The 25,757-nt window shown below is 34.3% G+C and overlaps 2 protein-coding genes across 3 annotated transcripts in view; both read right to left on the reverse strand.

Annotated features, from left to right (window-relative positions):
- LOC106104768 (putative ATP-dependent RNA helicase DHX30) lies at positions 1-20,919 on the reverse strand. Of its 2 annotated transcripts, XM_013284902.1 has the most exons (22): positions 20,607-20,919; positions 20,285-20,437; positions 18,997-19,201; positions 17,833-18,053; positions 17,175-17,264; positions 16,619-16,675; positions 15,915-16,059; positions 13,819-14,014; positions 12,071-12,188; positions 10,914-11,070; positions 9,849-10,008; positions 8,967-9,118; positions 7,735-7,898; positions 6,865-6,945; positions 6,009-6,081; positions 5,254-5,390; positions 4,149-4,337; positions 3,150-3,305; positions 2,415-2,616; positions 1,234-1,423; positions 408-484; positions 1-213 (listed from the first exon to the last, which is right to left on the reverse strand). In XM_013284902.1, the coding sequence occupies exons 1-22, from the start codon at positions 20,716-20,718 to the stop codon at positions 9-11; spliced, it is 3,240 nt and encodes a 1,079-aa protein (XP_013140356.1). In that variant the 5' UTR covers positions 20,719-20,919; the 3' UTR covers positions 1-8. The 2 variants fall into 2 exon arrangements, with proteins under 2 accessions (XP_013140356.1, XP_013140365.1); XM_013284911.1 differs by lacking the exons at positions 1-213; positions 408-484; positions 1,234-1,423 and having other exon boundaries at positions 2,455-2,593.
- A 3,943-nt stretch (positions 20,920-24,862) lies between these two features.
- LOC106105440 (serine protease inhibitor 2.1-like) overlaps positions 24,863-25,757 on the reverse strand; it is a gene marked incomplete in the record, with an annotated part of 1,391 nt that continues 496 nt past the window's right edge. Inside the window, 1 exon segment of the mRNA XM_013285740.1 lies at positions 24,863-25,757. Coding sequence (XP_013141194.1) covers positions 25,068-25,757 — 690 coding nt within the window.

Consider the following 25,757-nt stretch of genomic DNA (forward strand, 5'->3'; position numbering starts at 1 on the left):
TAATTTATTTATTTATAATCATCATTATTTATATTCTTTTCATTATCATTATCTGCTTCGACTAATATTCTTGCGATCGCCTTCACTAATCTAGTCTTGAATCTAGAAATTATCGTAAACTGATCGTAAGGTATTGATTTTAAATCTCTTTCGATGTAATATTTGAATGTCTTCCAAAGCATTTCTCGCGCTTTTATTATGCTCTCAGCTTGACTGTAAAATAAATAAAAAATGTAATAAACAAGTGAACTGTCAATTTGACAGATCGGGTGACGTATATAATTTTTTCTGAAATTTAAATGTACAGAAAAATAACTATTAACAGTGCAAAATTGAACACAGTAATTACTACTTTTATAAAAGTTCCTTGAATATAACGTTTTTTCTATGTAATTAGGAATACTTACTTAGTAGGCACGTGTATACGTAGTCTATGTCTCGGCAGACTCAATATTGCCATATCTTCATCAACAGATTTCTGGGCCTAAAAAAAATTAGTCTCGTTTCAACTCAATAAGTAAGAAAGAGAGCGCAATAGTAAGATTTTCACATGTAGAATAAGACAGATTTGATTTCATTCAACTCAATGTAATAACACTACTGATATCTCCTTCTAATTTGGTATGCAAGAAAGAGATGGCACAACCAAGTCTTGGTAAGGCGTAACAAAACATGTTCCGTTCAAATTTAATATGCAAGAAAGAGATACACAATTCTTGTTAGAGAGTAACAAATGTCCCTTTCCAATTTAGTATGCAAGAAAGAGATAGTAAAACTAAATTATGTTAAGACCTAACAAAACATGTCTTTTTCTAATTCAGTATGCAAGAAAGAGATGCACAATTCTCGTTAGAGAGTAACAAATGTCCTGTTTTAATTTAGTATGCAAGAAAGAGATAGTACAACTAAATTATGTTAAGACCTAGCAAAAAATGTCTTTTTCTAATTCAGTATGCAAGAAAGAGATACACATAATTCCTGTTAGAGAGTAACAAATGTCCTGTTCTAATTTAGTATGCAAGAAAGAGATAGTACAACTAAATTATGTTAAGACCTAACAAAACATGTCTTTTTCTAATTCAGTATGCAAGAAAGAGATGCACAATTCTCGTTAGAGAGTAACAAATATCCTGTTCTAATTTAGTATGCAAGAAAGAGATAGTACAACTAAATTATGTTAAAGCCAAACAAAACATGTCTTTTTCTAATTCAGTATGCAAGAAAGAGACTCACCATTTGTATATCTCCGTTGCAGAACAGTAATGCAGTAATTGGTGATACCACCGTCGTTTTGTAAACTACCAGAGCTCGTCGTTCACTGGAGTGGTGACCACCAAAGTACGCAAGCAGTTGTGTGGTGGGATTATTCTTTGTAATACCATAATTAACACTTTCGCTGCTAATATGCGCTCTGTCACCTGAACTGAAATTCATATTCATCCATTCTTACTATTATAAATGTGAAAGTTTAGATCAGTGATTCCCAAAGTGGTTTATATCGACCCCTAGGGGTCTATGACAACCTGCAAGGGGTCTACGTCAGCGAAAAAGAAATTTGGGGGTTCATGAAATGAAAATGGGGGTCCACGATAGTGGATCTCAACACTTTGATAAGAAGTATACAAAGTTTAAACGAAAATTAATTAAGAACGGCTCAATTCACGCTTTGATCCTCCGATGACGGCACCGACTAGTTTCGGACCCTTCGGGGATCCTTCTTCAGGGCGAGTATTATTTAACTTTCGTTCGCGGTCACGTCGCGCCTCGCAAGGGTCCGAAACTAGTCGGTGCCGTCACCGGAGGATCAAACCCGGAATTAAGCCGTTCTTAATTAATTTCCGCTTAAAGTAATATACAAAGTTTATTTAATGGTACGTATATTTTGCATAACGGATACAAAATTTTATTTTTAGTATTTTAATTTGAATTAAATTAACAAATGTATAAATTAACATGTATTTTTATTTCAAATTTTTAACACTAAACTTCACTACAGTTAAAAAAAAATATAATCAATATCAGGTAAGTAGAGGGTCTATCCAACACGGAAAACGGCAACAAGGGGTCTACGACATAAAGTTTGGGGAACTCTGGTTTAGATAAATGTTTGTTAGAGTCTGTAGCCTAAACTGCAGAACGGATTTAGATGTAATTTGGCATAGACATAGAGGATAGTCTGGAAAACGGGCTACTCACTTTTTTTTTTAAATCCACGCGGACTGAGTCGCGGGCGAAAGCTAGTTAAAAATAAAGTAAGTACTGAACTTTGTTTAAATATAATTAAATACGTTTTTTACATAATTTTAAATTTATCCTCAATTATTGATTTTATTTAACTTCGGTGTTTTTTTTTGTTACAAAATCTAGTAATCTTTGTGTCCAAGTATAATTGTTACGAATATTGTCCAAAATACCTTGTAAATAATTCAACAGCGGTCTTCAGTTTGCCCTTAGTGCGGACATGTCTCCTTGTCACCAGCAGTGAGTTAACACCTGACAGTAATGTCGCCGCTGACAAGTCATCTATGTCGGAGAAACGCGTCAGTTCTGACACGTCAGGGTGCAGTTCTATCATACTGGATTGCAATAACTGCTGTAAATGGAGGTTGGATATCGCTGGAAATCACAATACCAATAAAGTCTAGATGGATGTTTGTTAGAGATGCGTATGTTAAGATGGATGTGTGGTGTGACAAGATTGGATAAAGTTAAGAATGTGTACATTAGAGGAAGTTTGAAAGTAGCGCCAGTGGTGGAGAAATTGAGAAGCAAAAGGTTAGCGTGGTATGGACATGTTATGCGACGAAATGATGGGGACATAAACCAGAAAGTGTTGAGATTGAATGTGGATGGCTACAAAGGAAGAGGAAGACCGAAGAAAGTATGGATTGTGTGAAGGAAGATATGCTTAAGAAAGGAGTGGATTCAGATATGACGACTGATAGAGATGTATGGAAGAGCAGCACATACTGTGCCGACCCTTCATAAGGGATAAGGGCAAGTTGATGATGATGATGATGGATGTTTGTTAGAGTTTGTAGCCTAAACGGCTGAATGGATTTCAATGAAATTTGGTATAGATGTAGAGGATAGTCTGGAAAAGTACATAGTCTAGTTTTATGCGCTGTAAAGTTAGTATTTTAACTTACATTGAACATAATGAAGTCTATCCTTTCTTAACCCATGTCTGTCAGTCCAGATTTGAAGGTCGCCTTCTTCTTGTACGTTCTCGTAGTTCTGCTGTATTCGATGCAACGCGCAGTGATCAGATTTACAATTATATGTACTTTTAAATGCACGTATCTCTATAAAAAATATATTGAATAGTGGTAGATACTAGAAAAACCATGGTTACTGTCTGATTCCTTGGTAATTAGTGTTCTATAATTAACAATAAGATATATGTATATGAACTATAAAAACTTTACGACACGCTATAGGCTGTACATTTTCACGCTATTTAATTTAGTAGGTGAATAAATTGGACAAAAATCTCATGCAGGAAATGGAACAAAAACTATAAGGTAGCAAATAAGCAAGTTTTTTATGGTAACGGTAATTGTTAGCCAATAGAAAAGGCCTTAGTGGTCATTTGTGCATTTAATTTTAGCATTTGGAAATAAGTTTAAGGGCCTGTCCCACAATTCTTGTAAATTGTCTGATAAAAATCCAAAGTATGTAACATGTCTCTTTCCCTTTCCACCCTTTTCTTAAGAGGAAAGGATGGGAAGGAAAAGTGGATTTGACGGTGGAGATGCATAGGAAGGAAAATGTCCTCTTTATGTGCGTCTCCTCCGTCAATGAAGGGTAGGCAACGCTGAAATTGTAGATGTTTATGGGCAGCGGTCGCTTTCCATTTCGGTGGATCCAGGTGGCCGCTTGCGAGTTTGCCACAATATATTATAAAAAAAATATTTGGTGGAAGTATCAGATTTTGGTATCTGACAGTGACGTCACTTTCAAGCTATCTGAGAGTCTATCAGCCAGTGTTGGGACAGACCCTTCCAAATGTAAATAATAGGAGTTTTTAATTTTAGAGGAATCTAATGAATATTATACAGGTTACACTTGTAATTGATTTTAAAAATCGGACTTTTAAGGGTTGGGCAAGCATTGGTTTTAAAAAAATATATCGATAAGTAACTTACCCTCTCTCCTATCAGGTGCGTTAATAAACAATTCCACATTATTAGAACAATGGCTGACTACATTAGCTGTTGCAACCACGTTTCCTAAAACCGCGGAATGAAGTAGACTGCATCCCAGACGGGGGTGTAACGTCATATTAGACACTAGTATACCTAAACGAGTTAATTTCTCCGATTTCGATAAAGCTCCTGAAAACAATACGAATAAACTGTCGTTGTTTCGCATTTATAAATATTATGAATGCGAAAGTTACGATGGATGGATGTTTGTTAGCGTTTCCTAATCGGGTAAACGGACCTTCATGAAATTTGGCACAGGTTTAGAGCATAGTGTACTAGCATAGTATAGCATAGGCTACTTTTTATCCCGGGAATAGTTACGGTTCCCATGGGATTCATTGATTTAGTTTTTTAATGTTTACTCGATTATTTTGCAACGGTTCAATATATCGTATGAAAATTGGCACAGATATAAAGCAAAGTCTGGAGTAAACATGGGATAAGGTTCATCCCCGAGAAAGGCAGCTTTTTGTTATTTATATAGTTTGTATGTTTTCTAATACCACGCGGACGATGTCGCGGGCACAGCTCGTATTAGTATATATGTAAATCTGAGTGTCGATGGCTCAGTGGTTTGATCACTTCACTTGTAATATACTATCTTGAGTTCGAATCCCACCGTATCAAAGTGATTTTAGATTTTCACATATACACAATTTAGCTGACGTTCTTACGGTGAAGGAAAACATCGTGATGCATATATTAGTAAAGAAATTCAAAGATATGTGTGAAGTCAACCCGCAGTGCAGGTTGACTAGGGCCTTTTTTTGGTGTCAGGGGGGGGAATCTTACGTAGGATTTGACCTAAAACCCCGTCGGTAGCAATCCTCTAGTGACATAGAGGAAGGTTCAGGATCTTCAAAAAACACACCGGAACCTTCGGCATTCAAAATCAAAAGACCAATCTAGATTACCGTCTTCCCGAGATCGTTTTGATAGTCAGGGCCCCCACCCTCTACCCCAGGTTGACTAGAGTCTAGCCACCCTTAGGGTAGTTTTCGTGCCCTAAGTGGGATATAGCTGGTGATGATGGTGTAAATCTCACCTAAATCTATAAGATCATGAACAGCAAGTTGTATTGCTCTGTCAGTTGGCGGCTCCGGTAAAAGAGATAGAAATGTTCCAACTTTCTCCAACGGAGCGTATGTTTTACAATTTAATACTGTTTGTTCTAAAGGTATTCTGAAATATAGCATAAAATATAAAGGTAAAAGTATGGATGGATGTTTGTTACCAAAGACATTGAAACCATAATAATACTCGTAAATGCGATGGATGTTTGGTAAAATTTACATCTTAAACGGATTTCGCTGAAACCTGGTATATATGTCGTTAGTCTGGAAGAACACATAGGTTACTTTTGTTTATTTTTTTAATTCCACGCGGACGAAGTCGTGAGCGAAAGCTAGTATGGACGAGGTATAGTAAAAACATTTCACCGGTAACTTCTTTGAAAGGTAATATGTTAATTGTTAAGTTTGGAGTCACTTGTTTTGATTTGTTATAAAACATTTTATAAAAATTATAATAAGCTACATCTATTGTTATAAAATAAACTAAACGGTGTCAATAAAACATGATTTAGTGACATCTATTGGCAATTCATTTAAATACATTTAATTATATTTGTATATAGTTTTGAGGCTGTACGAATACATAACGTTAGTGATCATGTGTTTTTTTTTAAGTGAAGTGTTTACCTCGTCTATATATTTTATAATCTCTTTGGCGCTAACGAAATTTGCAAGCAATAGTTCGTTGAAAATAACTATATATATACTTGAGAAAAGGCGTTTTTACCTCAATATCTCAGGAGTGGAGTGCGATGCAAAACTTTCTTCTCTCTCTTTCGTATACAGCCTAAAACAATGACCTAGAAACAAAAAAAACGCACATAATAAACACAACATTAAACGTATTTTTTTGCTTCTGTTATCGAATACCATGTGTTTGTAATCTAACTAGGAAAATTATAAATAATCAGCTAATTGAAAATCAAAGTCGCAAAGAATCCGTTACATTGGAACTAGATATTCCCATGCGGTTTCATTCGCATATTATTAAAACACTTTTTTTTACAAATGTGTTAGCTTTTTAACTATTTTGATATATTCTGTATTCTTGAAGGTTATTTAGTCTGTGCTATAAATCAATACCATTTGTCATAATTTGAAATAACGATATAAGCTTTGCAATTGTGATCCAACATATTATTAAAACATTTATGTAAAATAAGGGTGTTGCATTAGCTCGACGACACGACGACCATATTGGTAAGGTTATTCTGTGCAAATTGGAAGAAAACATAAGAGGTAAAGAAGACTACATTTTATTAAAGCATAACTTGGCTGTGACGCCCACAAATGTAAAACTTTTAAAATTCAAATGTAGAATTAAAATCTTTAGTACTGGTTAAGAATTTGAGTAACCATGGGAACCTTACTTTGCTGCTATTGGCTTGTAGTTTTTATCTCTTTCTCGCACAGCATTTTTTCCAATTTACTCACCCTCCAAGTACAATAGCGTGAAAATAATTATTTAAAAATACACTGTAATTGCTGACATCTTGCATAACAAGGTGTGTTTACGCATTAACTGTTGTTGTTTACTGTTTACAATCTGTCTAGGGAAATTACAAAGTGACAGTATTCATTACCTGGTTGTACCCTTCCCGCGCGTCCAGTTCTCTGTTTAGCGCCCGCTTGAGATACCCACACGGTCTCTAAGCTTGCAGTACCTAAGAAAATAGTGTAATTTACATTAAATAATCAAAAAAAATATATAAAATGTTGTTAGATGTAAAAAATAGCACAGCTGTAGACTGTAACAATTGAATGATTCAATTAAAAGAATGAATGAGATCCACAATTAATTAAAAAAACAATAGAATAGAGTTTTAATGTCCAAATCTTACTAATATTATAAATGCGAAAGTTTAGATGGATGTTTGTTATATGTGGTCTAAACTTCTGAACGGATATTGATGAAATTTGGTATAGATGTAGTCCTCTACTCTAGTCTGGAAGAACACATAGGTTACTTATTTTTTTAAAAATTCCACAAGAACAGAGTCGCCGGTAAAATCTAGTTCGTTATAATTTTTCTATTCTATTTACAAGACATTTAGCTATTTGAATAATCAACAATGAAATAGTTAAAATATGACAAAAGTTAACTTTTACTTCGTTATTATCCATTGTGACGAACAATAATTAAAAAAAAAACTGAATTAGTTAAGAGAAAAAGTATTATACCCAACCGTTACCCCGCTCTGTCCCCACGTGAGAATAAGTTTCATCTGTCCCACTATAAATAAAGTGACAGATGGAACCGTTATGAAATAAAATAAGTTCCAACCGTCCCCACAAAAGGTGAGACGAATGAAACTATTGATTATCACCTGTCCCCACGTGGGGACAGCAGGGTGACGGTTGGGACTAACCCGAGAAAAATACGTAAGATTATTTTTGCTACAGAAAAACCGCCGAAATACGAGTTATTAAAAAAATTGAATTTAATTACTGACCAGTACCCTCTTTAATTCTATTTTCTTTATGAGTTCCAGTGTCAACGACGTAGACGACATCGGGTATCGTGACTGAAGTCTCCGCGATGTTGGTCGCGAGCACTATCTTCCTTATCCCCGGCGCCGGCTTCTCGAACATTCTACTCTGTTCTGTTGTTGATAACCTAAAATATCACCTATTTATATAAATATATCCAATTTAAGAACCATTTAATTGTTAATTATAGAATCGGTAAGTAGATTTTCATACTAAATTAATACTCAACTTAGTTACGCTTAAATATAAAGTAGTTAAAACATGACATAAATATATGTACATATCTTTACTAAAACAAACACTTACATACATACACACACATACGCATGCACACGTCCACACACACAAACGCACATAATACACCAAGTAGCTTATAACAATTTTTTTTTGTATAACTCTCATCTTATTTTGTAACCATGTATTTTAAATTCCGCAAGACAATTGTTAAAAGACGCTGCCTGAAACACAGTTATTACTATCTCAGGAGACAGAGTCCCACGAACTGTACTAAACTGTTTAAAATCAATAAAGGATTTTTATTTTTTTTTAAATTATACTTATGTAACAAGTTTATATGGATGGATGTTAGAGTTTGTAGTCTAAATAGCTGAACAGATTTCGATTAAATTTGGCATTGATGTAGAGAATAGTCTGGAAGAACACATAGACTACTTGCATTTGTAACTTTAAACTGTCGTGGTTTTTACAAATATAATGTTCGTAAGATGCGGGTTTCTTACCACGATTGGGTAGTTTTAGTTTAGTTGTCAGTCAGCCCGAGAACATGGCGCATGCAACTGTGCCGAAATATCGGGAGCTAAGACAATTCAATCGTGGTAAGAAACCCGTATCTTACGAACATTATATTTGCATTTGATTTTTTTTAACTCCCCGCGTAGTCGCGCGCAAAAGCTAGTATTAAACAATTTATAAGTGCAAATTAGGCGTCATTCGGTTAAGATTAGGTTATTAAGATATCTTGTATTTTTTTGCATAAAACATTTTTTTTTCTAATAAAATAATATAGTTAATTCAATAATTAAATCTAATTATTATAATATTTACTAATCGGATGTGAATTTAAAAAAAATGTTTTTAACGGATCTCGACGAAATTTGGCATACTTTTTTTATTATTCCGCGCGAAAGGAGTCGCGGGAAAAGCTAGTAATTAATAAAAACATTATTTATATTACCTAGAATGTACTGGTAATACCATATGTGTGGAGTTCGCATATATTTGGTCCAGCAACTTCTTTACTTGTTTGATCTCAGCCCAACCCGGGAGGAAAACTAGTATTGCACCTTCTTGTTCTGATTTATCTACTGATTTGATAACATTAACTACCTAGAAAAAAAAAACTCTGATAAAGAGAAATGGTATTTTAAAAGTTAGTAAAAAAACAATGCTGTTGTAAAATTACGTTGATCATTATTTTATTATATTTATATATTACTAGCTGTTGCGCGCGACTTCGTCCGCGTGGTATTAGAAAACATACGAACTATATGAATTATAAAAAGCTACGTATCCCTCGGGAACCGGACATTTCTCTGGGATGAAGCTTATCCCATGTGTACTCCAGACTTTGTTTTATATCTGTGCCAAGTTTCTATATGATATGTTGAACCTTTGCAGAATGATCGAGGAACCTTAAAAATCTAAATTAATGAATCCCACGGGAACCGTAACTATTCCCGGGATAAAAAGTAGCCTATGTGTTCTTCCAGACTATGCTCTAAACCTGTGCCAAATTTCATGGAGTTCAGCCGTTTAGGCTACAAACGCTAACAAACATCCATCTATCTAAACTTTCGCATTTATAATATTAGTAAGATTATTACACTTATAATTATTTTTTATTTATTTCATAAATATAATAATATTTTTGCATAGACGTAGAGGATAGTCTGGAAGAACACAGAGCCTACTCTCTTTTGTTTTTTTTTAAATCCACGCGGACAGAGTCGCGGGCGAAAGCTAGTGTATACAACAAAATAAGGTTTTCATATTTTTTTGCGGACCGCACGGGAACTGTTAAGAGTCATATAAATATAGTATTATTTCAAAGACTCGCCTCTTGACAATTGACTTGCGGTTTTCCATCTTCTTTACCGCAATTCTCAAGAGTCATCGGTAATTTTATACGATATTTTTCTTCAATGTCATTCAAATACGACACTTGTACTGGGAAAGTACGTCCGGGAACTTCTACTATTGGACAAGAATCGAAATATCTGGAACAAATTAAAATATCAAACATATTCATATTTAGGACCTTTTTTTTGGTACGGGGGGAAACCTTCGAAAGATACCCTGTCTTTTGTAAAAGACAGGGTTATATGAGATTTTCACTCACTAAAAACCCCCTCTGTGGCCGCCCTCAGATACGAATTGAGGGTCCCAGGACCAGTGGAACGCACCGGTACCCTCTGCACCGTGTTGCTTTCGACGCTGCTTATTTTTGATAAGTTGGGCCCACCCTATCTACACCCAACTGAGGCCAGCCCTTAATGCTCCCTTTTCGACGCGAAGTGACAACGCGACCGCGTGAAAAGAGAGGAGAGCACCAGTAACCCAATTTCGGGACCATTTCATATTTAGGACCTGTCCCACCAAATTGTAAATTGTCGGATGATAATCTAACGTGTAAAATATATAATGGATTTATCGGATTGTGCTCCTTTACGACGGTGACGTCATTTTTAAGCTATCAGAGCGTCTATCAGCCAGTGGTGGGACCGGCCCTTAATATTATAAATGCGAAAGTTTAAATGGATGTTTGTTAGAGTTTGTAGCCTAAACTGCGGAACGAATTACAATAAAATTTGGTATAGATGTAGAGGATAGTTTGGAAGAACACATATTACTCACTTTTGTCTTTTTTAATTCCACGCGAAAGAAGTCGCGATCGTAAGCTAGTTGTATCATAAATGTGAAAGTTTCGATGGATGTTTGTAGCCTAAACTACTGAACGTATCTCGATGAAATTTAGCATAGTTGTAGATGATTTCCTGGAAGGACACATAGACTACGAAGTCGCGGGCGAAAGCTAGTACAGAAGTATTGGAAAGGTACACCAACTGCAAATTCAAATAACAAAGTGTTATATAAACTAGTTTTTGTAAGATGTAATACTTACTTGGTAAATACTTCAATATCAAGCGTTGCACTCATAATTACCACTTTGAGGTTAGGATTGATTTCGAGTGCTCGCTTTAGAAGGAGCAGTGTGACGTCAGTGTTGACGTCACGTTCGTGAGCCTCGTCTATGAACACGTGCGAGCAACCTTCCAGACCTGGGGATAAAAGAATAAAATAAAAATAGAAATAATTTGATTATCAAACAAAGATTTAACAATCACAATTACATTTAAACTAAACTTATACAATCTGTGGTTAATACATTTTAGCTGGTGATGCCTACACTAGGCAATGCCTGTATCTGGACACCGATATTCAGAAACAATCGTTCCTAACTCACTTAAGACAAGAAACTATAAAACCCTTTACGGTAAGAGCACGCTTTAACATATTCGCATGATTGGATAGCCACCAGCAATACCACGACCACACAGAAAGGCGTGAAGTAGGAGCAATTCCGCGTACAGTCTAATGAGTATAGTGACGGAGGCCTAATTTTAGTCCCTTTCCCTTTCCACCCCTCTCATATAAGCGTAGTTTAAATTTTAATGTAAGGGGTATAACATTGTCTATAAAACATCATTTATTTCATTAACCATTCTTAGTTTACGAGATTTAGGCTCCAACCAAATTGTAAATTGTCTGATAAAAATCCAACGTGTAAAATGTGATGAAAATATCGGATTTCGTCCTTATATGACAGTGACGGCATTTTTAGGCTATCTGAGCCTCTATCAGTCAGGACAGACCCTTAACTTTTTAGTGACCCGTGCTCTTATATGAGAGTGACGTCATTTTTAGGCTATCTGAGCCTCTATCAGTCAGGACAGACCCTTAACTTTTTAGTGACCCGTGCTCTTATATGAAAGTGACGTCATTTTTAAGCTATCTGAGCCTCTATCAGTCAGGACAGACCCTTAACTTTTTAGTGACCCGTGCTCTTATATGAGAGTGACGTCATTTTTAGGCTATCTGAGCCTCTATCAGTCAGGACAGACCCTTAACTTTTTAGTGACCCCTGCTCTTATATGAGAGTGACGTCATTTTTTAGCTATCTGAGACTAATAACTTTTTAGTGATCCAGATTCATTGCTCTTTAGTGTACATGTCATCTCTTTCATACTTTCAAACAAAAGTGAGACACTCCCCACTCACCAGGGTTTAACTGCAACCGTCGTAATAGTACACCGGATGTGCAGTACAATATGATGCCGCTGGAAGGTCGAGGCAACTTCGAGTGTAAACGCACTTGATAGCCTATAGATTCTCCGACCTGGAATTAATATAGAAAATTTTTTAATACATTTTAAATTAGTGGTAGAGAAATCGGTGAGAGCGTCGGTGGCTCAGTGGTTTAAGCACTTGACTTGTAATCTACAGGTCTTGGGTTCGAATCCCGCCGCCATGTACCAATGTGATTTTCGATTTTTCGAATTTAACATGTACATAATTTACCCGACGTTCTTACGGTGAAGGAAAACATCGTGATGTAACCTGCACATTTCAGCGAAGAAATTCAAAGATATGTGTGAAGTCCACCAACCCGCACTTGGCCACCGTGGTTGACTATGGCCTAGTCACCCTAACTTTAGGGTAGGCTCCGAACCCCACGGTGGGGACGTATAGTGAGCTGGCGATGATAGTGGAGAAATTGAGAAGCAAAAGGTTAGCGTGGTATGGACATATTATGCGACGAAATGATGGGGACATAAACCTGAAAGTGTTAAAATTGAATGTGGATGGCTACAAAGTAAGAGGAAGACGGATGAAAGTATGGATGGATTGTGTGAAAGAGGATATGCTTAAGAAAGGAGTGGATTCAGATATGACGGCTGATAGAGATGTATGGAAGAGCAGCACATAATGAATAAGGGCAAGTGGATGATGATTTTTGAATACATTTTAAATTATATCTATACTAGCTTTTGCCCGCGACTCCGTTCGCGTAGAATTTAAAAAAAAAGTAAATATGCCTATGTGTTCTTCCAAGCTATCCTCTACTTCTATGCCAAAGTTCATCGAGATCCGTTCAGCCGTTTAGGCTACAAACTCTAACAAACATCCATCCATCTATCTAAACTTTCGCATTTATAATATTATTAAGGTATCAAATCTATCTATATGTCAAATTAAATCTCTTTCAAATAACATCATCACATTACGAGATTTATCAAAAAGTTCTTTAAAGTCATAACAAAACTATCTATAAGTTGGACAAATTAGACATGTAATAATTTCTCGTACTATTATATTTGGATGGATGGATGGATGTTTGTTACTATTTATCTCCAGAACACAACAGATATCGATGAAATTAGTCACATATGTATATCATTGAAAGCACCCATAGAGTACTTGTGTAAGTACTTTTAGTACCACGTCCACGAAGTCGCGGGAAGGCTACTAGTTTTATATAGAGAAGTAAAAGCATATTATCTTTATTCAAGACATTATTTTCCTTTGAAGTCGATTTCCCATACTAATACTAAGGATACTCCCTTAGCCCTCATTCACACTAGCGCTTTTTTATTGTACATTAAAAGATCAAATACGACAGTTTTTTTAAATTGTAACGATTATTTAATTCAATTTTGAATAACAAGATGTCACGCACACCTTTGACTAAACTATCGCACAACTGTTAAGTTTGCTTCGATTCCTATGAGCTTATATGGAGATACTCTACTTAATTTTTAGTTGAGCAACTAAACAGTTCAATTGGCTGAGAAAAAATCGACAATACAACAGATGCGCTACAGTTTATTCAAAGGTGCGCCTGCTCTAAACAAAACAGTCATTTTAAAGCCTTCGTATGACCGAGTGTCTAAAAAACGCCAACGCGGAGCGTTAAAAAAACGCTCATGTGAATGGTGGTTTACCGTCCATTCCCCGTTATTTCTTACCTGTTCTCCCATTTCATCGGCAACTCTTTGCGCCAGTCCTATAGCGGCCACTCGTCTGGGCTCCGATACAATAGCTGTGGTATTACAACCCACTGCCCGTAATATAGCTGCGGGGGCGCGGGTAGATTTCCCACACCCTGCCGCACCCACTATTACTAACACGCGCGATGATTCTAGTGTCGAGGTTATCTCCTTCCTGTATATTTTTGTTAATCTTACTAATATTATAAATACGAAAGTTTAGATGGATGTTTTACTAATGCGATTATCGATTTTAGAACTTTATGTGTACATTGATTTTATTACGGTGAAGGAAACATTGTGATGCCAGCACATAAGAACGTGGTTGACTATTTTAGCCTAAATTAGGGGAGAACTTAGGATAGGGTCTGAGCCAAAACAATATAAAAATACCTTCCTATTATTTTAATCGAGTTAAATAGCTCATTTTGCATTATCAGATTCCTTGAAATTTTATTTTCCTCATATATTTTTACGATTAAAAAAATTGTTTTTCATGAGAATATATTCAAATTAGCGCTGCGTTTTGCATATAAAATCGGATTTAATTTATTTTCCTCATACTATACTAGATTAAAAAAAAATATGTAAGACCAATCGTAAAAATCGTTACTAAACGAAAGTGTTTTCGTTTTCAACGAAAACGAAAGTATGAAAGTGAACGCATTTCACTTTTTTCGCTTACGTCATTATGACGTCCGTGAACGTCAAACTGACAGCGACGTCAAGTGACGTCTGACGTTTACGTCACGTGACGCATATTTGGGACTTTTAGTCGAAAGTGAGAGTGGACTTTCCATTTCATTTACTTTCTTTTTTTTACTTATTCTGATGTTGGAAGAAAGTTATAAGAAACGTTAAAGACTAGGTTTTACCCGCGACTTCGTTCACACGATATTAAAGGGAACAAAATAAACCTATATATTTTTCCAGACTTATATTTCTGCTAAATTTCATTGAGGTCCGTCACAGAAATACGCATCGAAACACACATCCAAACTTTTGCATTTATAATATTAAAATATGCATTTTGTAAGATAATTTAGTAACCGTAGATTAAAAATTATACCAACATTATTTATTTAAAGAAACCTTTTGCACCATTAAAGAAATTACGCAGTAAATTTTCTATTTAAAATGACACAATATATAGAAAACTTACTAAAAACATATTGAGATTTTAGCGACCTTTTTTTTCCAAGGTTATGTCAAGGTCACGCGTATGTAGACTGAAATTAGGTCTATCTAGGTCACGTTTACTCCTAAAGGGTTATGAGGTCGAATAATAAATATTTTTCGGTCGTAACCTAGTTTTCAAACAGTTCAAGGCGATCGTAAAACCACAGGGTTTTAACCTACTTGTGGTTTTGTTGTCATGTTGAAGATAAGGGTTGCCACTTTCCAATTTTTTAAAAAGTCACATTATATATTTACTTATTAATACTAATTATTTACAATTATGTAAAAACAAAATTTTGTCGTTACTAAGAGATAATGCTTTCTAATGAAATACTTTCTTAAAATCGACTCAGTAGTTTTTGAGTTTTTCTATCACCTACACATGTATGGTGTAATCGAGCTACTATTTTACATCTATAATAATATAAAGAGTAAAGATTTGTAGTTTCGTCAAAACTCAAAAACTACTGCACCTATTTGAAAAACTTTTACCATTTTAAAGTTACATTATTAACACTAGGCAATAAGCTTTTTTTTTTTTACTAACAAAATATGAGATTTTCTTGAAATAAAGATTTATTATTATTATTATTAACTTCATATCTTTATTATTATTATTATTGAGTAGGCTATATTTATTAAATCGACGGACGGAGTCAAAAAGCTTTAATTATCATACACTAGATGTTGCTCGTGACTTTGTCCGCGTGAAATTAAATAATTATATAGCCTGTTACTGATAATGTTGCTTTTAAATGGTGTAAGAATAGATATGAGCCTAGTAGTTTTTGAGTTTATTCTATACATATCTTTCATCTTTATAATACTAGTATAGACTGGTATAGATGTATAGATATAAAAAAGCATAAATTTTTACTACATAAGTATAGACTTACGTAAATTGATCGATGGGTAAAGGAGTTATTTCTTCATCGTACTTCTCAAACTTCTGCTTCAATATCCTATCACGTTTGGCTAACTGAGACTCGGAAGGGGAGTGGACAACTCTGCCGAATATTGGATGTACTGGTGTTTTTGTATCTGGAATGTAATTATTTACAGTATTAGAACACGTCCAGGAACACAAGTGTCTAGAAGGGGAGGATATGTTGACAGGGGAGGAGACACTTAGAACAATTATTGTGTATCCTTATATCCTGATTTATGGTTGACCGGAAAGTTTGGGAACGGGAAGTAAAAGTTTATAGTTGAGGGGATCTTTCAGCGCGTCCCCTCCTCTGTCGATTAAATAAAGACATAATTTTAAAGTTCTTGTAGATACCTGTATTCTTCATAATTAAATTCAGATGTATATAAATAAAAATTCTATTTATTTATTTATTTATTTATTTTATTTATTTATATGCAACCGATAGAATATCTGACACACTCAGAATGGTTACTTAGTAATGGACTAGTGTATATATTGCCACATTTATACTAATGATGAATTTAAAGACAGCAGTTAGTACAATTTAACTAAAGTATATCCAAACAGCGATATTAAAAATGCAGGGGTGCGAAACATTTTCATTATTTTACAGCAATCACATATTATATCTTTTATTATAACAAAAAATAAAATTAATAAGATAATTACCAGATAAATGATTAAATTCGTCAATTTCAACATCTTGAGATTCCTCAGGTATATTATCTGTAAAAAAATGTATGAATCAATAACAATTACAACAAAAGGCCCTTCAATATACTTTAATATGTTTTTAAGCTTATTTTTAGATATATACACTAGTTGTTGCTCGAGACTTCGTTCATGTGAAATTTAATAGAGCCTGTTACTCAATGATAGCATAGCTTTCTAATGGTGAAAGAATTTATGAAATTGGTCCAGTAGTTTTTGAGTTATTTCAATACATACAAAAATACAAATCTTTCCTCTTTATAATATTAGTATAGATATAGAAATATATTATCAAAAAAATATTATTATTATCAAAGACTAGTTTTCGCCCGAAACTCCGTCCGTTTGAAATTTAAAAAAAAAGTCAGTAGCCTATGTGCTCTTTTAGACTTTCCTTTACATCTATACTAAATTTTATCAAGATCCGTTCAGCAGTTTAGGCTACAAACTCTAACAAACATCCATCTAAACTGTCTCATTTATATTAGTAAGATAGATTATTGTTTTCACTCACCTTCAATATCTATGGTTGAGTCTTTGGTTATTGATAATGGAGTAAATAATTTGCGACTTGCCTCTTCAAAGGTTTTCTCATAAATATCCTCTGTAATATAAAAATGATTCAAAAACAACTAACAAAATAAAGCCTAAACACTTCTTCGTTATGGAATGTCAGCAATCACAGCATATTTATGAATTACTAGCTTCCGCCCAGAACTTCCTCTATGCAGAATTTAAAAAAAACTAAATTAGTAGGTGTTTTTCTAGGCTATGTTTCACATCTGTGCCAAATTCCATCAAGATCCATTCAGCAGTTTAGCAAACTCTAACAAACATCCATCAATACAATCTATCGCATTTATAATAGTTTTTTTTTTAACATAAGGCCATATATTTATGACAGTCAATAGGCTATGTGATTTTAGAAATTTCATTTAGGGGTGAACAAATTAGAAAAAAACGATATGCAGGAAAGGGACAAAAACTAGAAGCTGACAACATAAAAAAGAAAGGTTGTCATGGCAACGGTAATTGTCATCCAATGTTGTTTCTGTGTGTGAACTTTGACATTTGTAATTTGAACATTTACGTATTGTAAACTATTTATAATCTAAAGTAGGTTTGGTTTTAAAGTTGACTATATTAAAGTAATTGTATAAGTTAATACTCACTTATTTCTTTTTCATAATCCTCCCAAATCCTATCTATCCTTTGAAGGGAATTTTCACTGATTTCCGCACGCAAAGGTTCGTTTAAATTACTTTTGATATCATCTATGACTTTCTTATCATATATTGGGTTGCCTTTATTGTCTATTCGTTTGTTTTTATATAACCAATGTAGTGCTTGTGTCGCTGACTTTTCTGCTGCTTGTCGTTTTGATATGGCAACACTGAAATATAGATTATACATTGTATTTAATAATGGTAGAACCCACTTTCACATCTTCGCACTGTAGGGCTCGCACAGTGTAACCAAGACCACACAGACAGACGTAAAGTGGGAGCAATTCTGCATACAGTCTGATGAGTTTGATGCCGGAGGCCCAACTTTAGTTCCTTTTTTTCCACCCTTTTTCTCATAAGAGTAGGATGGAAGGGAATGGATTTGACGGTGGAGGGAAAGCATAGGAAGAGGAAAATCCTCTTTATGTGCGTCTCCTTCTCCGTTGATTAAGGGTAGGCATGGCATCCGCTATTGCGAATGTCTATGGGCAGCGGTAGATTCGTCATTTTGGCGGATTCAGGTGGACGCTTGCTCATTTGCCACCTTATAATCTATACTATTTATACTAAAGAGAAAAGACTTGTATTTTTGTATGCATTGAAATAACTCAAAAACAACTGGACCAATTTCAAAAAATATTAATACACTTAGAAGGTTACATGATGACTGAGCAACATAGGCTATTTTTCAAATTTTCATGTGAACATAGTCTAAATAAGATAGATTAGTTTCAATTTGTGTGAAGGCAATTTAATTTCTTATGTAGAGAATTTAGCGATGACAGAAATAATAGCGAAATCCAATTCGATTACGTACGACTGTAGTAGTAATAAAAATTTTTTTACTCTCATCATTTATTATGGTTTTCATATCTTTATTCTCTATATTATTATTTATTATGGTCATTATTAATTTGAGAAAACAGTGTTATTTTTTTATTTCATAAGTTATAACTATAAATCTATCGATTCCAACTTCTATAATAATAATCACAAATCTATAAGATTCATGACTGATTTTACACAACCCATCCCTACTTAATTTGAAATGAATTCAAACTAATCTAAATAATTTAAAAACACTATAGCAGCTAGTTAGTTATACTGTACCTTTCAAATTTTATCTTCTCCGGCCAAACAAAGGTATAAGTGCATGTCCAATCATTATTACTCAAGCCCATTTTCTTCCTAACACCTTTTGGTGCGACCACACTTTGTTTGTAGTAAATATCAAACACTTTCTCTGGTGTTTTGGAGTTTAATTCATTAAGTGTTACTCTCGGTTGTGGAAACAGTTGGGATATCCTTTTTAATTCTGAAAAAAATTTAAGCAAACTAGTACAGCATCATATGACATAAAACACATTCTCAGAGATCATCATCTACTGACTAGACTCTCCACTAAGGGGTACTAAGTTTGTCCTAAGTTAGTGACTAGGCTATAGAAAAGCATACTGACCCACTGCAGGTTGACTTCACACAAATCTTTTGAATTTCTTTACCAAAAAGTGCAGATTGCATTACAATGCTTTCTTTAAATGCAAGAATATCAGTTAAATTTACATTTGAAATTCGAAAATTGAAAATCATTGTGATACATGGTGGAATTCAAAACCAGGACCTGTATATTACAAGTCAAGTGCCCTTAATAAAAGTTAGGCAACAAAACTCCTTCTGCAGATGACAATAGGCAAAGAAAGGCACCACAACCACATAGAAAACAGGCGTGAAGTGGAAGTAAATCCGCGTTTCGTCTGATGAGTGTGGTGCCGGAGGCCTAATTTTAGTCCTTTTCCTTTTTATCCTTTTCTTAACAGGAAAGGGTGGGAAGGAAGAGTGGATTTCACAGTGGAGGAGAGGCATAGGAAGAGGAATAGTCCTCTTCATGTGCGTCTCGTCCTTCGTCAATCTAAGGTAGGCAACGCATCTGCAATTGTGTATGTTTATGGGCAGCGGTCGCTTTCCATTTCGGTGGATTCTGGTGGCCGCTTGCTTATTTGCCACCTTATATTACATAAAAAAAATTGCTTTCCAGTGACCATTTCCTTTTTTTCAACTTATGCAAAAAAGACTCATCATCTCCCCTACCAGATCCTACTCCCATATAGTCGGCAGTGCAGGTTTTCATCCTCCAAATAACTCTATCAACCGTCATCTCAGTCATTACTCCCTTTTTGAACATGTCACCTTTCACGCAATCCTTCTCTTTTTAGGTCTACCTCTACCGGTGTACCTCTTCACATTCATAACTAACATCCTTCTTGTTACAAGCGATTCATCCCTCATCATAACATGCCCATACCATGTTTACCTGTTACTCCTTAATTTGTCTACCACTGGGGCTACTCTCAAACTTCCTCAGCAAAAAAGACACTTTATAATTAATGATTTAACATACCTTTGTCATTTTGTGATTCTTTTAACTGTGTTGCATCACCATTAAGTAAACTATTAGAATATCTTCTGTATGTATTGCTCAAATTGGATAAACATGAATATGACAGCAGTTTTCTTCTTTCAACATAAGTTGTATTTACATAAGGCAATATACCTGTAATAAAATAAATAGAAAATTAAATGTAAATTAAAAACAGCATTTACAACTTAAGTTCCTAAAAGTTCTAGGTATATAGTAGCAGAGGAACGGACAGATGTAGGATGGAACAATATGCTCAGTCTGCACATACTCTAAAGGTTGTAATTGTAAGTGAATTACTTACTATACGATTTGTACTGCGCCACTTGGTTTTTACAAATTTGACTACAGCAATTTTTTTGTAAAAATCTGCTTCTATGTATTGCATGAGAAATAAAATATTTTCTTAAAAACATTGTCAATTAATTCTTATTTAAATTATAACCTAAAAATTCACAGTTTGTAATAAATTATACAAGGAGATTTAAGCATTTATACACAGTTTTGTGCGTTATCTATTACTACAATGCGGGAATAATCCACATTACAGCGTTTTAATGAGTTTTTCATACAAATTATTTAAAAATCTTTTTAAAACATTTGACTTTGGCATTTGACTCTAAACCTGAAAGATGACAGCGATTGTCATTTTTAATGTCACAATGACTTTTAAGTAATGTTTAGAAATAAAGCTTTTTTAAATAATTTGATGAAAGAAGTTTTGTTTCTTAAATTACTGGACACTTTAAATCAACTAAAATTGATATTCTGATGATCAGTGAACTCGCTCGCAGATCAACTCAGTTCCTCTTGGTATAGAAGTATGAGTCACTGTCTAAGGACAGTTCGCGGCTCTTCGGCTTGTTTTAGTAGGTGGGTTCATCTTGTCATTCTTGTTCAACAGAGAAAGTGTTTGTGGCATAATAATGCTTAAATATGTTATTATGTCATTTTATAACCTAATACTAGCTTTTGCCAGCGACTATATCCGCGCGGAATTAAAAAAATCTCATGACAAATGTAACCTACTAGAGTATGTTACCTAGTGAAAATGGACATTTCTAATAGTGAAAGATCTTTGAAATCGATGAAGTAGTTTCGGAGCCTTTACAATACAAACAAACCAACAATCATTTCTTATCTCTTTACAATACTAGTATATTCCATTGATACAACTAGACTGTTAGATGACGTCAGTGGGTTAACCCGTTAGACGGTAAACCACAGACTAAGGTCAGATATGTAAGAATTCCTATTGCGATAAGTTATTTATAATTATTGTTATTTGCTACATCAATTTATAGTAACACTAGCTTACCCGCGACTCTAATATGCCCATCTATATCAGCTATCTTTCCGGGAAAGTCCGGTCCAATTTTTTCGGGGATTACCCGGAACAAATGCGGCTTGCGGACAGACAGACAGATAGAATTTTTTTTTAATGCGATTTTCGTTATCAGCAACGCAAATAAGTACAACATTTTCCCGTAACCTGGATTTCTTCTTTTGATAATACAGACGGACACTTTAATTTTAATTTAAGTATAGATAGATAAGGGATCGTATAATTTAAAGACAGACTTGAAGTGGTAATAATTTCCGCAATCTGATGAGTGTGGTGCTGCAATTTTTATCCTCTCCCCTTCCAGTCTATTTCATATATGTGAGACATAAAAGGGACAGTATTTTCCGAGATTTATTCAATGTTATCAATCGACAAGAGATCATTGACTTAAAGACCACAATAATACGAATGTGATATCAAAATGTAACCATTTTATCAAACCTTTAAGGGTTTTATTGCGAAGTCAATTTGCTAACCAACTACTGTAACCGACTTCCTTTCGTATGCGTAACTTGAAACTGTAATTTATTTATAGTTTAAGATTTAATTGGAATAATGAGTATGACACTTAGGTACTTAAGCCTTTTACCGTTATCCTTAAGTCGGCCAATACGGTATTATTTTAAATCAGACCACGAAACAAATGACATTTACATGACACATTGTACTCGTATGTATTGAAATATTTTGAGGTTATTTTAAAAAGCAAAATTAGCTTTTACCAGCGTTTTATCTTTCACCAAAGCGAGAAAAAGAACAACATTATAACCTAAAAGTTAAATACTTGTGAAGAATATTCACGTTTAGGTTGTTTAATAAGGAAATAAGGCATATTCTTTTAACTCGTCTACCTTGAAATGCTAAGTTAACATGAAGTTCGAAACCGCAAACTTAGGCACATCTTACTTGTGATGTATTCATAGAAACTTACCTCGTTTATTGATTTTTTATATATCTTTATATTCGTTATGAGTAAAAAAAACAACAAATTTAGTTCATGGTAAGCATGGAATTGTAGATAAATGAACCAACTATTTTTTATTACTTTTTCTCATATTGTGTTATATGATCTTAGTAATACTGTAAATGCGAAAGTTTGAATGGATGGACGTTTGATACTATGTATTTCCAAATCGTTTAATCTCGATATAATTTGGCACAGATGTAAAACATAGTTCGAAAGAAGACAGACTAAGTATTTTTTATGCCGCGCTGACGAAATCTAAAGAAGACGCTAGCGTTTAAAAAAAAATGTGTACCCGTGGTTAGCCGCAAGTGTTGTAGTAATTTGATACTTCTCTATCTATACACATATTATCTTATCAATCATCGGACAGTATAAACGACCACATTAAAGTTACGAATAAATTCTATGATGAACCGGAAACTTTGTCGATAAGAAATTGAGTCACGTCCCTATTTCAATATATTTATGCTGGGTTTTTGAAGATTCCATTTATTTTATCATTAAATAGTAATTCATTAGTGTTAGGTTAGAATTTCGGAAACGCATTTTATCAAGTTATATAACCAAAAACGCTAACGAACCAAAAACTAAAAACGACTGGGAAACCGGTCATTAGTGAGTTATGTAATAATGTCGATACTTTTAATGTGATCAGAACTGTATTGAAAATAAAAATAAAATTTTGCTATAGCTTTATTTGTCCGATTTTAAAGACTGTTTTTATTTTAATAGAATTATAGTTCTGACTACTCTAAAAGTAGTCAATGAGTTTATCAGTTTGTGTAAAAAAAAGTCTTTTTAAATTAATTTTTAAACAATTTACAACATTTTTTTTAAATCAATGTCATATTTTAACCTAGTTAATAGTGTAATTAGGAAAAAAAGTGAAAATATGAAAGCACATATAAATGACTAACCGGTATGTGCAAGGAATAAACGTTGATTGCGAAGTCCATTAACTGTATGTTGACCTTGTACACCTAGAAAGCTTTAAAAATTATATTTTAAATATGTAATACACTAGCTTTCGACTCCGTCTGCGTAGAATCAAAATAAAATACAAAAGTAGGTAGTCAATGTGTTCTTCCAGACTATGTTCTACATCAATGCCTTTCGAGATCCGTTCAACAGTTTAGGCTACAAACTCTAACAAACATCCATCAATCTAAACTTTCGCATCTATCTGTACAATACAATCTATACTAATATAATAAAGCGTAAACATACACTTCTTTGTTGCCTAAGATGTCAGCAATTACAGCATATTTTTGAACAAATATTTTTTTAATAATAAGCGCTACACTTCCGTTACGCTTTAGGCTATATATTTTAACGCCAATAAACTTAGGGGTAAATAATTTGGATAAAAACCCTAATGTGGGAAAGAGACCATAAGTTGCTGCCAACATCAAGAAAGCAAGGTTACTATGCTTTGTCATGTCATGTCATTTTGACATTTGCTATTGATAATTTGACAAATGTAAACAATGTAATTAATTTTTCATAATTTTATGCGGATGAAGTCGCACCCCAACAGCTAGTTATTTATGAAATGCAAGAAGTTGAGTACAAAATTGCTTGTCATATTGCCAAAGCTCAATGAAGTCATAGTTAAATGCTGTTCGATGCATAACAAGGAAGTTAAAACAATTTTTTACCGTGTGACTTAGGGCCTGTCCCACCAAATTGTAAATTGTCTGATAACAATCGAACGTGTAAATTGAAATATCGGATTTTGTTCCCTTATCTGACAGTGACGTCATTTTTATCTGAACCTCTATCAGCCAGTGGTGGGACAGACCCTTAGTCTATATAATTTTTATGTATTTATCTTTAATCTGGTTGCATTGCATTTTTTTTGCTAAAATTATATTTATTTTTAATTTCTCTTACAGGTAGTGTTGAGAAGCAGGAAGTGGGCTCAAAAATGAAGCCATCAAAATATTTATAAAACCTTGTACGCCGACCCCTTTGACTTAAGGTTAAGATCGATGATGAGTTTCCACTAAAATACTTCCTGAATAAAATGTATCTTTGTGTTTTTATCGCGTGGCAATACTTAATTTAAATTGAAGTTGAAGTAAGCTATGTATACTAAGTTTGCACTTTAAGTTGGACTAAGGTCCTAAACTTTTAGCTTTAACTTTTTTTTTTTAACCGCTGGTCAACAGTTAGGAATTCTGTTGAACATAAGGTTCCAGGCATAATTACGGCAGTTTTAATGACGGGGAAAGTAAAAACTTGTAAATTATAAATTATTACTTTTAATATAATTGCATGTTCATGTTATTACACTTTACACACACACAGCAATTATATGCTAAACAGTTTAAAGAATGCAAATGAAGATAATTTTTAGACAAAAATTAAATTGTCTCAGTTTGACATTACAAGAACACAATCACAACCTTACAATGCAATACAATTAATTTAAAATAATGATCACTTAAAAACTAAAATATAGTAGGTTTAGAATAAATGCCACCAAATATCACAGTTGCAGTGGATTTTTCCATGACGAAATATATAAACGGTCGATTCGCTTCGAATTTAGGTGCTGCAATCCTGTCCGCGATGTATGCAGATGTCGCTGCTGACGCGACTGTACCAGATTCCGTCACTTCGATATCAGCTTTGTGTACAATCGCTGACACAAAGATCTCCTCTTTAGTGACACGACCAAAGTTAGCCAAATGAGGCTGGAATATATCCTTAACACCCATATATCCTAGCGGCTTGTTTAAAACAACATTTGTACTGATACGGAACCGAGGTATCTTTATATCGATCTCCTCCAAGCCGAACTCATCGATATCTCTCTGTAACTGTTTGTAAATATCAGTGATACCAACACTTTCGAACTTCTTGTACACATCCATGACTTTCACTTTGGGATACGGTAGGAGTAAGAGCATAGAGTACTTTCCGTCATCACCGTAAGCCAGTTCCAATGCTAGGGCGTTCATCGCAACCATGTTAGAGAACGCGACCGGTGCGTTTTGGTACATCATGTTCACTTTACCTATTTGTTTACGATTCTCATCGTAGAACGCTTCCTCAGTCGTTTCGGATGTATTAAACGGTAACGCCCATAGTCCTTTAAACGATATTGCGTTTGTAAGTATCATCCTCGAATCTGCAAA

This window comes from Papilio polytes, unplaced genomic scaffold (genome assembly GCF_000836215.1).
Source record: "Papilio polytes unplaced genomic scaffold, Ppol_1.0 DF824270.1, whole genome shotgun sequence".
Lineage (NCBI taxonomy): Eukaryota > Metazoa > Arthropoda > Insecta > Lepidoptera > Papilionidae > Papilio > Papilio polytes.

Coding starts and splice junctions, on each gene's coding strand:
- LOC106104768 (XM_013284902.1), bottom strand. CDS start 20,718: ATGTTTTTAAGAAAATATTTTATTTCTCATGCAATACATAGAAGCAGA. Junction 18,054..18,996: donor GAGAAGATAAAATTTGAAAG/GTACAGTATAAC, acceptor TCTATATTTCAG/TGTTGCCATATCAAAACGAC. Junction 7,899..8,966: donor GTATTACCAGTACATTCTAG/GTAATATAAATA, acceptor GTGATATTTTAG/GTTATCAACAACAGAACAGA.